A 13,660-nucleotide genomic window follows, 5' to 3' on the forward strand; every position below is an offset into this window, starting at 1 on the left:
TTTTACTTTATTGAGTAAATGAAAAGGACCAGTTACATTCTTGTAAACAAAATGCCAAGGGGCTCACAAACAATATACAGAACAAATAAAACAACAGAATAGTTGAATAAAGACATTAAGAACAATACACTATTGATATGAATTGAATTGAACTGAATTGAATTCAGTGGGCTTTACTGGAATGGAAGTTTTGTGAACCATGTTGCCAAAGCATCAAAATACAATTTGTCCAAATATTCGGACGGTACCGAATAACAATAATATGATAATTAACACAACATTAGGATTTATATATATTAATTATATATACAGTATATCATGTATGGCATATATTTGTGTGTGTGTCCTCTTTTAACCAGCCAATTAAAATCTCTCCCTGCATCCCCGGTTAATAAAGTTTATGGGGGAAAGGGGGGGGGGTTACAGTGACGTTAACATTCTGCGACGGTCCTGTAGAAGAAGTGCATCATGGCAGCTGCTAATGGTAACAAACGTGGTCTTGAACATTTGGACGAATATGAACCAAAACCTGCCAAACATCTCCGCAGCCTGCACGACCGTATGGTGGAGAAGCGGCTGGTCGTTATTCTAGAGGGGGCGTCGTTAGAAACAGTGAAGGTAACCCTGCAGCGTTGTGTCTCTGTGTTGTTGTGATGCAGCTCCTGTCTAATCGATCACACCTTTAAATTAGTATACATGAATACATCGAGCTAATCAATATATGTTGTGTGTTTGTTTTGTATTATTCCAGGTCGGCAAAACCTTTGAGCTGTTGAACTGCGACCAACACAAAAATATAATCATCAAAAGTGGAAGAGATCCAGGACACATAAGACCAGATATCACACATCAGGTGATCACTCATTTCAGGATAAGATGAGATAAAATAAGATAGGACCTTATTGATCCACAGAGGAGGAATTCACATGTTACAGCAGTGCAGAAAACAATGAAACAGGAAGAACTAGGAGTCATAAACATAACAAAATTTTAAAAAGTAAATGGAATTCAATCTATATACATTATACACATTACAATACTTAGGCTACATGACCTGACTTGTGGGTTGTAAAAATAGAAAAGTTGTGTAAAATATGTGCAGAAGTAATGGTTCTGGTAGATGCAGCTACTGCATACAGGGTGGAGCAGTGTGTGGGGTGGGATGGTAGTTGTGAGTCTTCACAGCTGTGTAATTTAATGTACCGCTACAGTCTTTACTCATGTCTGATGATAATCAGACTGAATTGACATTTAGTTTAAGTTCACTTTTATTTTTTCCATGTTGAATTGCTGAATAATTCTGACATTTGGGCAGCGACTTAGAGGTCCGGAACAAGACAGCATCCTTATTTAAAGATCCCCTCTGCTCAAAAATATGTTTTTCTTCTTGTTACTTTGTTTGAGCTTCACTGTACAGAGTGATGTATGTGCAGCGTTTGACACTAGAAGCCTGTTTTCACATTCATCTGCTGAAGAGGGAAAGTTTCTCTGTTCTCACTGAAAATCTGAGTTTAAAGGGATAGTTTGGATTTTTTGAATTGTGGTTGTATGATGTAGTTATTCATAGTCAGTGTTTTACCTGCGGTAGATTTGGGTAGGCACACTCCCAATTTGGAGAAGCAGGCAGAGTATCGGCATGGAAACTAAGCAATGTACTACTGTGGATGGAGCCAGCAGCGTAATGTATTTTAGCCACCTAAAAACATCAATACCAGTTTAAGGGTATGCTATATTTAGAATATGTTCACCACTTTACGTTGCTGTCAGACAGCCCTTTCCTTTGGAACTACATTTTCTCAACCGTAGAACCTCTGTATTCCTCCGCATGCTGCACACTACATTATATATAAGTCCATGTCCTAGTAAATTCTGATTTAATGTTTTTTTCTTGGTTATTGTTTTTGCCTTTTTGTTTTAATTCTGTCTTGGATTTATCTTTATCACCCTCTTACTTGTTGTCTTTTTGCTTGTTTTTCTTTTTTTTCCATTGTTGATAAAATTGTTTTTTGTGATAGTGTCATGTTTCCGTACTTGTATTGTAAATATTTGCAATACAGGGGGGGAAAACATACACAAGTGTGATGTGGAAACTTAAAACCAGCAGTGCACATAGATTATTGATTTTTAATGAGGGAGAAGGAGTAGATGTAGCTTTAAGAATTTCTAACTAGGTAATTGAACACAAATGCAGTATTTTTTTTAACTGTCTGGAGGGGAACTTGAACCTTTTATAATTATGGCTTGAAAGTAGATGACTATATAAATGACATTGGTAACATAAAGATCTTATTTCCTTCCACTAGTGTCTGCTCATGTTGATGGACAGCCCGTTGAACAGGGCAGGCCTGTTGCAGGTTTACATCCACACAGAGAAAAACGCCTTAATAGAGATCAACCCACAGACCCGCATCCCAAGAACCTTCACCCGCTTCTGTGGCCTTATGGGTAAACTACCAATGTTATATGCTTTCTGTGTATACACTACGTATATGTTGAGTCGATCTTTGTGTAGTTACAGTACAAAAAAGTCACACCTGTGTCATGGTTTTGTATCCTGACCTCTTCCCCTCCTCAGCTGCTGTAAACGTTTCCCCTTTGTCCTCTTTTATCTTAGTTCAGCTGCTGCACAAGCTGAGCGTCAGGGCGGCTGATGGTCCTCAGAGGCTTCTGAGAATGATTAAAAACCCAGTGTCTGACCACCTTCCTCCCGGCTGCCCCCGCATCGCCACCTCCTTCTCTTCTGGAGAGGCAGTCTGCCCCCGCTCTGTGGTGCCAGATGGACCGGCTGCAGTGGTGATTGGAGCGTTTGCACACGGAGCGGTGAGAAACGTCTCTAAATGTTCGCTTTTCAGTTTTAATTGTCAGATATCTGTTTTACTGATCTTTCTTTACGTCTTTATTAGGTCAACGTGGACTACACAGAGAAGACCGTGTCCATCAGTAACTACCCCCTCTCTGCGGCACTGACCTGTGCCAAGATGTGCTCCGCATTTGAGGAGGTGTGGGGTGTCCTGTGACAAACAGTCAATCAGCTACTGATCCTGACCTGGCAGCGACAGAAGACCACGTGGACATTTTTTTTGAATGGACTGATAATGGACATGATGGAGACCAAACGTCAGAAGTGATGGTACATGGACAGCAGACATGTATCCTGTCATGTATGTGTACACGAGTATGATGATGTTTGGCCGTCATGTGGAATATACATCCATTTTTCTACAGAACGTTTCTTGAGAGCTTTTGTACCAATTGCACCACTTGCTTTGGATTTTGTATTATGAATTAATACAGTTGCGTTAAAATTATGAATAAATACAGTTACATTAAAATGTACAATTAAAACATGAGTGATCTGGTTTCATACAGACTAGGAAGACTTTCCTAGGAAGGATTTCCCTGAGAACATGCAACTTGAGCATAAAATAAAAGGAACATTTTAAGTATCATAAGAAAATACGTTTTCAACAAAGCTGACAAGTCAAAAGAATATATTCAATTTCAGGTTGCTGGAAAGGTTTCGGTTTATTGTTGCTCACCATAAATTAAATCCAAACACAAATTCTAATAGTAAACGCTTCTCCTGGCCACCCTACGCTGCCGTGTTCTTGATCTTAATCTCATTTTAAGAAGCCTCCGTTTTGGTTGTTGTCTTCTCCAGGAAGATTTATATGGATAGAGGTTTTGCTTTGGTCTACGTCTCCGAGCCCTTTGAGTCTTCCTCTGTGATTTTCGAAGCCATACCACTCGGTTCTTCACAGATCTGCGTTTTGATGATTTTCTTCTTACTTTGGGTGTCTTGCGTCTTGGTCTGTATGATTTTGCTGCTGGTTTGCGAGTCTTGCCTTTTGGTTTTTGTGATTTTGCTGCTGATTTGCGAGTCTTGCCTTTTGGTTTTTGTGATTTTGCTGCTGGTTTGCGAGTCTTGCCTTTCAGTTTTTGTGATTTTGCTGCTGGTTTGTGAGTCTTGCCTTTCGGTTTTTGTGATTTAGCTGCTGGTTTGCGAGTCTTGCCTTTCAGTTTTTGTGATTTTGCTGCTGGTTTGTGAGTCTTGCCTTTTGGTTTTTGTGATTTCCCTGCTGGTTTGCGAGTCTTGCTGTTTGGTTTTCTGGATTTCCCTGCTGCTCTGGTAGTCTTTGTGGCCTGTGTCTGTGACTCTCCTGTTTCTTTGGGGGGGTTGCTGCTTGTTATGCTTTGTTTCACATCTTCTTTTGGTTTTGGAGAATTCATTTCATGTGTCAAGCGCGCTGTGTCAGCCAGTTTCTGAATTATGTAGAAAATAATAGATTGAAAATTACTAGTGAGAAGACAACCCTGTTGTTTACAATTTCTACATTGAAGTTTTCAGTCAACACTGCATCATATGAGGAAGAAAGTATGTTCCACTTACTTTTGGCCACAACACAATATACTGTATATATAACATGTACAGAGCAGTGCAGCAGTAATTTTCTGCCCTACTTTATGTCATTCAGTGTTGTATTTCCTGTTAACTGAGTCCAAATTTACAGGCAAACATGCAGCATTTACATGTTACTAGATTATGTGGGCAAAGACTCCTTACCTTATTGTTCAGTCTGATGAATGATGCATTTCTCGTAGTTCGTACAAGTGTCTCGTTGTTAACTAGCCTTTTGGTCACCACGTTAACCTGCCTGTTGTTCTTGGTGACATTGTAGCCTCCAGCAGCCAGTGTCTGCTTGAGCTCTGCCATAGACATGCCACCTCTGTGTTTGCACTGAGAAACCACACTGAGAATGAGCTGGGAGACATGATGCGAAGCCAGCGGCACAGTGTTTGTCTTGGGTGCATTCTCAGCCTCAGTTTGAATCTGGTACTTTAAGAGGCGAACAGGAGTCTCTGGAAAGTCAACAGAGTTGAGATGAGGTTGTGTGATGAGTCAAAAAATGAATAAACTAAACTAGACAGAGGATATATGAATACAGAATCAGCATCTTGCTCCAAGGAGCAAGTAAAAGTACCAATAAAGCAATGCAAAAATACTCCATTACAAGTAAAAGTAGTCATTTCGTCCCTCTGACTGATATATTATATATGACATCATTAGATTATTAATACTGAAGCATCAGTGTTAGAGCAGCATGTTACTGTTGTAGCTGCTGGAGGTGGAGCTAGTTTAAACTACTTTATATACAGCTAGTTTAATCCAGTGGTTCCCAACCTAGGGGTTGGGTCCCTCTAAAGGGTTACCAGATAAATCCTAGGGGTTGTGAAATGATTAATAGGAGAGGAAAGAAGAAAAAACAAAGTTCGGATACACAAATCTGTTTTCAGTTTTTGGACTTTTTCTCTAATCTTTGCTGAAATATTGGATCATTTGAACATTTATAGAAATGAAACCATGTGAGAAGTTTAGAGGGAAAAATCCCTATTTAGTGGAGCTGTTAACAACTCACAGACATCTGAAATGTGACCCCGACTACACACTGCTCTTTCTAAGATGTTAAAAGCCAAAAAGGTTGGAAACAACTGGTTTCATGTTAATGTGTTGTATTTTAAAAGCTTGTTATATTATCCATTGTGTCAAATCTTCATGTGAAAAGTAACTAAAATAAAATAAATGTAGTGGAGTAGAAAGTACAATATTTCCCTCTGAAATGTAGTGGAGTGGAAGTATAAAGTAGCATCAAATAGAAATAGTCATGTAATGTAGAAGTACCTCAAAATTGTACTTAGGTGTTGTAGTTACTTGAATACTTAATTAAAAAATCTTGGTAAAAAAAAAAAAAAAAAATACTGTCAATGTTTTATATTAAATAACTTTTTGTTTTAAGCTTTGCCAAAAATGATTAGCTTTATATTAGCAAGAATATGTAGCTAATGAGCTCCAAGTGGTTCAAACTTAACTTACTGTATATTTTCTTTGTTTAAAAAATGTCAGACATCAATATATCTTTCTAAAATCTCCAGCTGACCGCATGTGTGTTATAAGTTTTAGAGATGAAACATGAATTTGTCGACTGTGAAGTGTTTTGTCAGTCGTTGGGTAAATTAACATGCTAACATGCTAACATGATGTTAGCCGTTACTCACTCGGCAGAGAATCGTTTCTCTCTCCTGCGGACTCCTTGTGCTGGATGGCTCGTTTCAGTAGTCGGCCCAAACGTTTGGCTCCTGCTTTTCCCAGGCCTTTCCCAGCCGGAGATTTAGAAGGTCTACCTGATGTCAGCCGGAAAGGTATATTTTCTCGTGATTTAAGGCTGATGTTAGCATTTCCCTGTGCCCTCCTGAATGAGAAATTTTTTGCAGTTGCTTTTCTCCTCATTTTTTTGTTGGTAGCCTATTTCATACTTCAAAAAGAAATATGAAAACCCTCCAGCTGATTGTTGGAAAGTTTGACAGACACATATGGCCTGTTTTTACAACAGTAACTGTATAAACTTAGAAAAATAACAATTCATTTGTTGCTAGGTAACAGCAGGTTTAGGTGATTGTCTGCATTACCTAAGAGACAATATTATACTAAAAAACTGATAAAACATCATAAGCTTAATTAAGAGCTCATTTTAAACTCATCAGCATTTATTATGACAGTTTACAAAGTGAAACGTGAAAAAAAACAGCTTTTCAAATAATTTCATTCGGGTAGCACCTTTCATTCAAAAAAATGCAGCTCAAAGTGCTTTACAACAAAAGAAATTATATGCACCAAGTGCTTCACATGAAAAAAATGAACATAAAAACATGAAATTGTACATAAATATTTATTCTATTTATTTCATATAAATAAAATAAGAATATTACATCTAATACTAAACCTCTTGTGCAATTAATGGAACATGCAAACACATCTTAACAATAATAAGGCTCATACAAAAACAGTTTCTTGGCTTGTACATAGCCAACTGCAGATAGTCTTCCCATAAATTTTTGTTTATTTGCAACATGCCAACATACACAGTGTGCTTACTTAACTTCTACCGCACAATCCAGAATATTCAGAAACAAAAAACATCCTGTTGGTCGCCTATTCAGCATCTTTGTAATAACTCCTGCTGGGTTTTATTAGGGCACTCTAGGCTTGTAGGACACAGGTGAGATTTGGCACAAATGGCTGTGATCAAGAAGGACGGCTCCAAGGGCATGAATTTACTGTATGGGTCAGAGTCACAGTTAACCTGTGGGGAGGGAATAAATTGAAAGATGTGGTACCAGGCGTAAAGAGGAAATGAGATTAAAAAAAACTGAAAGAGATAATAAAAACACAGTACCTGAGAAAAAGATGTGAGAAACAGACGAGTGTGTGAGAATCCTAAGATGGAAGTGTCACCCGGGTGGTTCTTTAGACTCTGGTGATAAGCCTGAGGAGTAAAGGGTGGACAAAATGTGGATGAGTGTAATGTTGTTGTCACACACACACTCACACACACACACACAAAAGCCTGAAGATGGCTTCTCACCTGCAATGCTATCTTCAGTGCAGAATACTGCACCCACACCTCCTGCTGCTGCGCTGCTGAGAGAGAAAACGCTCCACCTCCCCCTGCTTTCTCTGTCACAGTGAGGTAGTGAGTCCACACGCATTCCCCCACAGCATGCACCGACTCACTCTGAGAGTAAACTACAACACAACAGAGACACTGATATATCACAGTAAACACTCTATAGATGGAGCAGAGAAGACATTATTTATATAGAAACCTAAAAATTTAAATTTGACAAATATGAGCTTCTCTTACTGTCAGGCAGAAGCAGGTGGAGGATATCTTTGGCAATGAGGAAACCCAGTGCACCATAATTCATAGCTCTGTTTAAAATAAGTAAAGTGTTTACTATGATGGTCAGTAATTGGTACAATATGTAAAACTCTTACCACTGCATGCTATTGTATACTTTACCTGGGATAGGTAGCATGGAAGAGATGAGGGACAAACATTCCCATTGGAAAGATGAGCTCATTACCTCGGAGAAATGGTGTGATAGACAAACTAAAAGGAATGAGAAAACATGATATATTAATACATGCTCGGGAATCCATATTCTGTAACTTTCAGATCTAAAGCAGACACTTACACGTCAGCTGCCTCATCCTGCCCAGTCAAGAGTTTACTGCGTCTCTTCTGCCACACGGACAGTAGCTGGACGTAGTTGGAGAAGAAACTATGTTCGCTGACTGACACCTGAAATTGTACAGGTTGTGGAGTGAGTGGTGTTTCCAGCTGTAACTGCTCTTTGCAGTTGCAAATATAAAACAGCTGTACTCCTAGGTTTTCATTGTTGAGCGCTTCTGAAATCACGTTGACTATTTCTATTCTCTCATTGAATACTGAGGTAGTGATGAATAAAAGATAAGTTTGAGTTGGTGGTCAAAAACTTAAAACCAAAATATATACTTAGATTTCTGTCCATTTTCATTAAATGCATTAAGACAGATAATCTCTATTGTTAAATGGGTTTCATTATCAATTAATCTGCCAATTATTTTCTTGATTAGTCGATTAATGTAAAGTGAAATGTTGAAAAATATTGAAAAAATGGCATTCACAATTCCTCAAAGGCCGCGTTGATGTCTTAAAATTGGTTGTTTTGTCTGACTAACAGTCTAAAATGTTAAGATATATTTAATAAACTTCCATAAATGAAAAAGAAAAATGGCAAATCTTCACATTTGAGAAGTTGGGACCATCAAACGTTTGGCATTTTTGCTTGAAAAATGACTGAAATGATTAATCAATTATCAAAAATAGTTGCCAAATAATTTTCTGACAATTGACTAAGCAATTAATCGACTAATCATTGCAGCTTTACTTTATCAGGAAAGAGCCTAATATCTTCATTACACCTAGTTTATTAGAGCCATTGGAGGTCAGTGATGTACCTCAGAAAAAAGCAGGTCGAGCTCGGCTTCATCAGCGATCTCCTCTGTAGTCCAGAGTCTTGGAATTCGAGACTGAACCTGGAGGAAGTGAGGCCCTAATCAATATCAAAATGCAGTTTCAAAGAGAGAAGTACAACAACAATCCTTGCTGCACGTTACCTGTTCCATAGACGTCTGATCTGTCCAATTGAGTTCATGTAATTCGGACTTGAGGGAGGAAAAAATGTTTTGAATAATCTCCTCTGCCTGTTGAACAACAAAAGTCTTCAGTACACTTTCATATCAGCCTTATTAATTTCTACTGAACTCATACTGTCCCAAACCCCCCTGATGTCTCCTCACCTCTCTATGTGCCGCCCTGTCTCTGAGAAGGTGTGTGAGAACCGAGTCAAATCCTCTCTCAGTTTCCAACACACAGTGTTTCCAGCGAGGAACTGCCTGGAGCGAGAAAGATTTGACTCAAACAAACCAACTCATAGGTCACATTTATTTAGAGAATACTGAAGCTCATGGTGTTTCCTCACCTTTTCAGAGTTACCCGGAGCCACAGTTTCAGAAAATCTGGAGTCCATGGCCGGCATCAGGGTGTGCAGCAGATTTAGGACCATATAAGTTTGAAGGGAATTACTGAGTGGAATCAAAGCAGGCAGGAAAGGGTCAGAAACAACAAACAGAAAAGGTCTACAGATGTTTGATTGTGGGTTGATCCGTGTCACTTACAGTACCTGGCGCTCAGCTCGTGCCTGTTCAGCCATTTGGTAATGATGCGGGACATTTGCACAATGTAGGGTAGGTTATGCAGAAAGATGTGATCGTCTTCAGTGAGGTGGAGCGGATGGAAAGCAGCCTGCAGACAACCCAACCAATCAATGGCAGGGGCCTGGCTCTGTGGGCACGCACACATTATATAAATATGAATCATTACAGTGGTTTCAAGCACAGTACATGTGTGTAATGACAACCTCCCCTCTCCTGTACCTGTAGCTCTTTGATGGTCATGCGCTGATAGAGCTGTCCTTTTGACAGGCGATAGGGCAGAGGTGCAGCAGCCACAGCGAGCTCAGAGGACAGAGAGATGAACATCCCCACATGGATTATGCTGGTGCTGGATGGGGACCCCAGCAGGGCCAGGTACCTCTGGCATGATGCTAAGAACGGACGTAGCGTCTAGATGAAAAGACAGGAGGATGCATTAGTGGGATGGAAGAACATCGCACATTTCATATAAATATATAGATCAACAGATGATTGACTGTCATTTACCTGAGTTTTAGCTTGAGACTTCTGCGTCTTGCTGTTCCATTCAATCGGGATCAACAGGTCTGGCTGATCAATCTGTTGACAAAGATTCTTCGGTTAATGCAACGGCACAAAGCTGCTTTACCATGACGGAATTTAAGAAATACCAAATGATCCTAATTGATACTGGCCTGTATGTATTTTTTGGTTGTCCCGTTGGCAGATTCATTTGGGTCTTTGCCAGCATAAAGGTTGAAGAATGGAAAGGTGGCATAGTCTCTCATTAGCAGGCTCAAGGTGGAGTTGAAGTCAGTCTGATTCCACTGGCCTGATACTGCCCAACCTCCAAGCTGCATACATATATAGAGAGAGAAAGAGGTGGGGAAGAAAGACAATGAGGATGATTAGAAACAAGAAAAAATTTGACCCTCACAAATAATGCATCTCCTATGTGAGACAATAAGCAACAAACATATAAAGGTGTGGTCGCTAATTTTATGCGGAATAGGAAAAACACACATTACTACTTATAATTGTAACACCGCCTTTTAGGCAACCAATCTAATTTTAAAAAATGCTGCTATATTAGCAGTCGGATGCATCATTTCTCCATGTTTTGCCTGAGATGCGATCATTTCTTTGGGGATTTATCAGCTCAAAGCCTACATTTTAAGGACATATAATTATCTCACTTTCTGGATGAGTGTGAGGAAGGGCTCTGCTCCAGCACTCTCTATGGATATGGTGTCCAAACAGGAACGGTAGAATCCTTTGGCCTTCTGCACTGCTGAATTAGTCGTCCTGTCATTGGATTCTGACAGATACATACAGGAAAACACAATTGATATCATACAATAAAGTGACATGCTTTGTAATACACCAATGTGATTAGATTAAACAATACAAAAAAGCACTTTGATATACATTAGAGACCATTTTTAATAAAATGTGGCAGCAGACTCCTACCCAAAATCTCCCTGAGATACTGCAGCAGCACATTTTTTCTGTTTAGTATTTTCCCCTCTCTCAGTCCTCTGTCTTCTCTCTCCTCACTTTGTCTTCTCCTCTTTGCCCACACGGCCTTTTCCCTCTGGTTCTGTGGATGTCCGGGGATGCCGTGCCCTCTTTGCCTCCCCCCATTGTCTGGTGAAAATCTGTCAGATCCACATGAGAACAAGAAGTAGTCACAGGGCTGCGTGAAGGGATCAGCAGACATGGAGAGATGGGCTGAGGCCCTTTGACAGGCTTGGGAGAGACATGGAGTCACTGCAGGAAAGAGTGAGAGAAGAGTTAGGCAAAATGACAAATTCTGAATTTATTGTGCATGTTGTATTTCTCTAGAGACCTACCGGCGCCTTCCTGGTTATAACTTCCACTTTGGAGATTATGATGCATGTAGTAAATCAGTCCCAGAATGGCAGCAAACAAGCAGAACATCGAAAAGAGGAGAGAGAGAAGCCTTTGACGTTTTATCCACAGTGGTTTGGCTTCTTCACTGAGCTGGTGCTCAGGGTTAGACTCAAACTCTAGTTGATGAAGCTCAGGCTGGAGCTGAGCTTGTTGCTGGGCCTCTGAAGGATCTTGGGTGGGGAGTGGCAGCTGAAGCCCCTTCTCAGGTTCTGGCTGTGACGATGGTTGGACTGATAGCTGAGGCTGGAAGTGAGTAAGTGAAACAAGAACATAAGTAGATCAACTGTAACAACAAATATACTTCTTATGTGGTTGCTTCAGTAATGTTTACTGGTGCAGATGTTAGTATGAAAGATGTAGCCAACTGTTTCCAAACTTTTTGGCTTGTTACCCTCTATATCCAAGAAATGCCCACTCACAATCCCTCGTCACAGGTTGCATATTTAAAGTATGTGTGAGCTGTAAGCTGTTAAATCTTAGAGTGATGTTCTCTTTTGAGGGTGTATCAGTCCTGAAGGGGTGAAAATCTCCAATATTTTGCAATAAAAAAACAAAGATATGGGAAACTATTTAACAAATCTTTGTGTAATAGTTTGTTTTCCTTCTTCTTCCCTAACTTGTTAATCATCCGGCAACCACGTGGGGGATCCAGACCACACTGACATGGATGAATAACTCAAAAATGACCAGTGAATAGAGCTATTTTATCATGAACCTACCTTCACACAAATGTCACCATCCATCAGACACATAAAAAAGTGAGTACAAAAGTGTGATTTGCAACCGGGCTCATCCATTCATGCGGCCCACAACATCTACAGGGCTCAACAGTGATTACTGACACCCCAAAATCCCCTTCTCATCCACCTCTCCCAGCACAACATCCACAATATAACATCTAATCAGCAGGTACAGCTGAAGTCACTGCTCTACAAAATTCTTCAATTCAGTTTCTGAATGAAACTATAGTGATCAAACATTACCAAGAGCTGTCACATGATGTGAATATTCATGTTTCAAGTTTTAATAAAGTCAAACATGACACTAGGTTAAACTGCTTAAATGTATACTCGCATATCTTCACTGATATGTGATCAAATATAACTTTACAGTTACTGAGTGACACAAATGATAATGTAACGGGTGCTGATCAGCTGCTTGTCTATGTATGTTTTCTCTTACTCAAAGTTTCCACTATTACTGGAAAAATGCTGACAAAAATTATCAGTTTGCATTTTGGGATCCAACACAGTGGGCAGGATAATGTGAACAAACTGCAGATTTAACTCAATGACCTCAAAACCACATAACTTGAATTATATCATTTTCTAGAAGCATGGATGCCTCTGCCCCAATTTCCAGCTACTAAAACATTCACAGTAACCTCATTGCCATGTGAACACAGTCAACACAGCTTCATAACAACATGGTCAGCTTTTTATTTTTGTGAAGATCCTACCTCAAGCTCTATTGGAGTGTCACTCATTCTTAGCATATGGACGTCTTTCTCTGTTTCTCTCCAACGTGTTACATCCTCTGTGTTTTACATTTGACGTTTTACATGTGCTGCCTCCTCCTTCTCCGTCAAGCAGCTGTCATCTCAGCTCTCTATCTCTTTTCATCACTCACTTGTCTCCTCATCTGACGCTGATAAAAAAAAACTCCTAGCAAGCTACGTCTTACTCTCCTCTCCAGACCCCTGATGGTCAATCTAGGTTTTACTCTGGAACATGCATGGGAGGGGGGGGTTTGTGGTTTGTGAACTGAGGACAAACTCAACATGAAGACTCTAACTCTTTGTTTTCTAAATCCCTCCTGTCTGCAGAGTCAAAGGCATGAAAACAAAAGGCTGAGGCTGGTAAGTTAAGGCCAACAAATTGTTTTTTGCTTATACATTGTTACATTGAATTGAATGAGGACAAACTCTTCCTGGAAAGTAAACACTCTCAGATGCATACGCACACATGTCCGCTGTCGTCATTATCAGTGCAACACATGGCTGGCAACAACTGATAGAGCAGTTTGGCGTCCTGGAGGTCGTCTAACAGTGTAGCACATCATTGAGAGTCTGGGAGGAAACACGTTTCATGGATGTCACATGGAGGCAGACCAGAAAAAAACATGGTGGCACAAACAAATATGACAAACTCTAATTGTGTGTAACTTTATACT

The 13,660-nt window shown here is 39.9% G+C and overlaps 3 protein-coding genes and 1 long non-coding RNA gene across 5 annotated transcripts in view; 2 read left to right on the forward strand and 2 right to left on the reverse strand.

Annotated features, from left to right (window-relative positions):
• Nucleotides 1-417: 417 nt before the first annotated feature.
• On the forward strand, nt 418-3,227 carry emg1 (EMG1 N1-specific pseudouridine methyltransferase). Its single transcript, XM_067601219.1, has 5 exons — nt 418-618; nt 752-853; nt 2,304-2,445; nt 2,615-2,820; nt 2,904-3,227. Exons 1-5 carry the CDS (start codon nt 469-471, stop codon nt 3,015-3,017), a joined length of 714 nt encoding a protein of 237 aa, XP_067457320.1. The 5' UTR covers nt 418-468; the 3' UTR covers nt 3,018-3,227.
• Nucleotides 3,228-3,499: 272 nt separating this feature from the next.
• LOC137191262 (uncharacterized) lies at nt 3,500-6,184 on the reverse strand. Its single transcript, XR_010930374.1, has 3 exons — nt 6,055-6,184; nt 4,565-4,860; nt 3,500-4,263 (listed from the first exon to the last, which is right to left on the reverse strand). It is a non-coding gene; the product is annotated as an uncharacterized lncRNA (long non-coding RNA).
• fam131bb (family with sequence similarity 131 member Bb) overlaps nt 4,800-13,660 on the forward strand; it is a 58,874-nt gene continuing 50,013 nt past the window's right edge. The window contains exons 1-2 of one of the 2 annotated variants that reach the window (XM_067601211.1): nt 4,800-6,198; nt 13,314-13,346. The gene's annotated coding sequence lies outside the window, so the exon portion shown is untranslated. Of the gene's footprint in view, nt 6,199-11,737; nt 12,247-13,313; nt 13,347-13,660 lie in introns of those variants that run through there. The other variant, XM_067601210.1, reaches the window with a different exon arrangement.
• On the reverse strand, nt 6,844-13,257 carry kel (Kell metallo-endopeptidase (Kell blood group)). The gene is made up of 18 exons (XM_067601199.1): nt 12,948-13,257; nt 11,428-11,731; nt 11,045-11,344; nt 10,771-10,892; nt 10,270-10,428; nt 10,103-10,174; nt 9,818-10,006; nt 9,565-9,725; nt 9,364-9,466; nt 9,182-9,277; nt 8,999-9,085; nt 8,840-8,917; nt 8,035-8,141; nt 7,860-7,949; nt 7,701-7,768; nt 7,422-7,582; nt 7,233-7,322; nt 6,844-7,139 (listed from the first exon to the last, which is right to left on the reverse strand). The coding sequence occupies exons 1-18, from the start codon at nt 12,981-12,983 to the stop codon at nt 6,993-6,995; spliced, it is 2,370 nt and encodes a 789-aa protein (XP_067457300.1). The 5' UTR covers nt 12,984-13,257; the 3' UTR covers nt 6,844-6,992.

Source organism: Thunnus thynnus, chromosome 10 (genome assembly GCF_963924715.1).
Source record: "Thunnus thynnus chromosome 10, fThuThy2.1, whole genome shotgun sequence".
NCBI classification, from domain to species: domain Eukaryota; kingdom Metazoa; phylum Chordata; class Actinopteri; order Scombriformes; family Scombridae; genus Thunnus; species Thunnus thynnus.

What these genes read in the sequence shown, in the direction of transcription:
- kel (XM_067601199.1), bottom strand. Translation starts at nt 12,983, where the DNA reads ATGCTAAGAATGAGTGACACTCCAATAGAGCTTGAG. An exon ending in ACACTCCAATAGAGCTTGAG is followed by an intron (nt 11,732 to 12,947) that starts GTAGGATCTTCA and finishes ACTCACTTCCAG; the next exon opens with CCTCAGCTATCAGTCCAACC. An exon ending in CCACCTGCTTCTGCCTGACA is followed by an intron (nt 7,583 to 7,700) that starts GTAAGAGAAGCT and finishes GTTGTGTTGTAG; the next exon opens with TTTACTCTCAGAGTGAGTCG.
- emg1 (XM_067601219.1), top strand. Translation starts at nt 469, where the DNA reads ATGGCAGCTGCTAATGGTAACAAACGTGGTCTTGAACATTTGGACGAA. An exon ending in GACCAGATATCACACATCAG is followed by an intron (nt 854 to 2,303) that starts GTGATCACTCAT and finishes TCCTTCCACTAG; the next exon opens with TGTCTGCTCATGTTGATGGA. An exon ending in GAGCGTTTGCACACGGAGCG is followed by an intron (nt 2,821 to 2,903) that starts GTGAGAAACGTC and finishes CGTCTTTATTAG; the next exon opens with GTCAACGTGGACTACACAGA.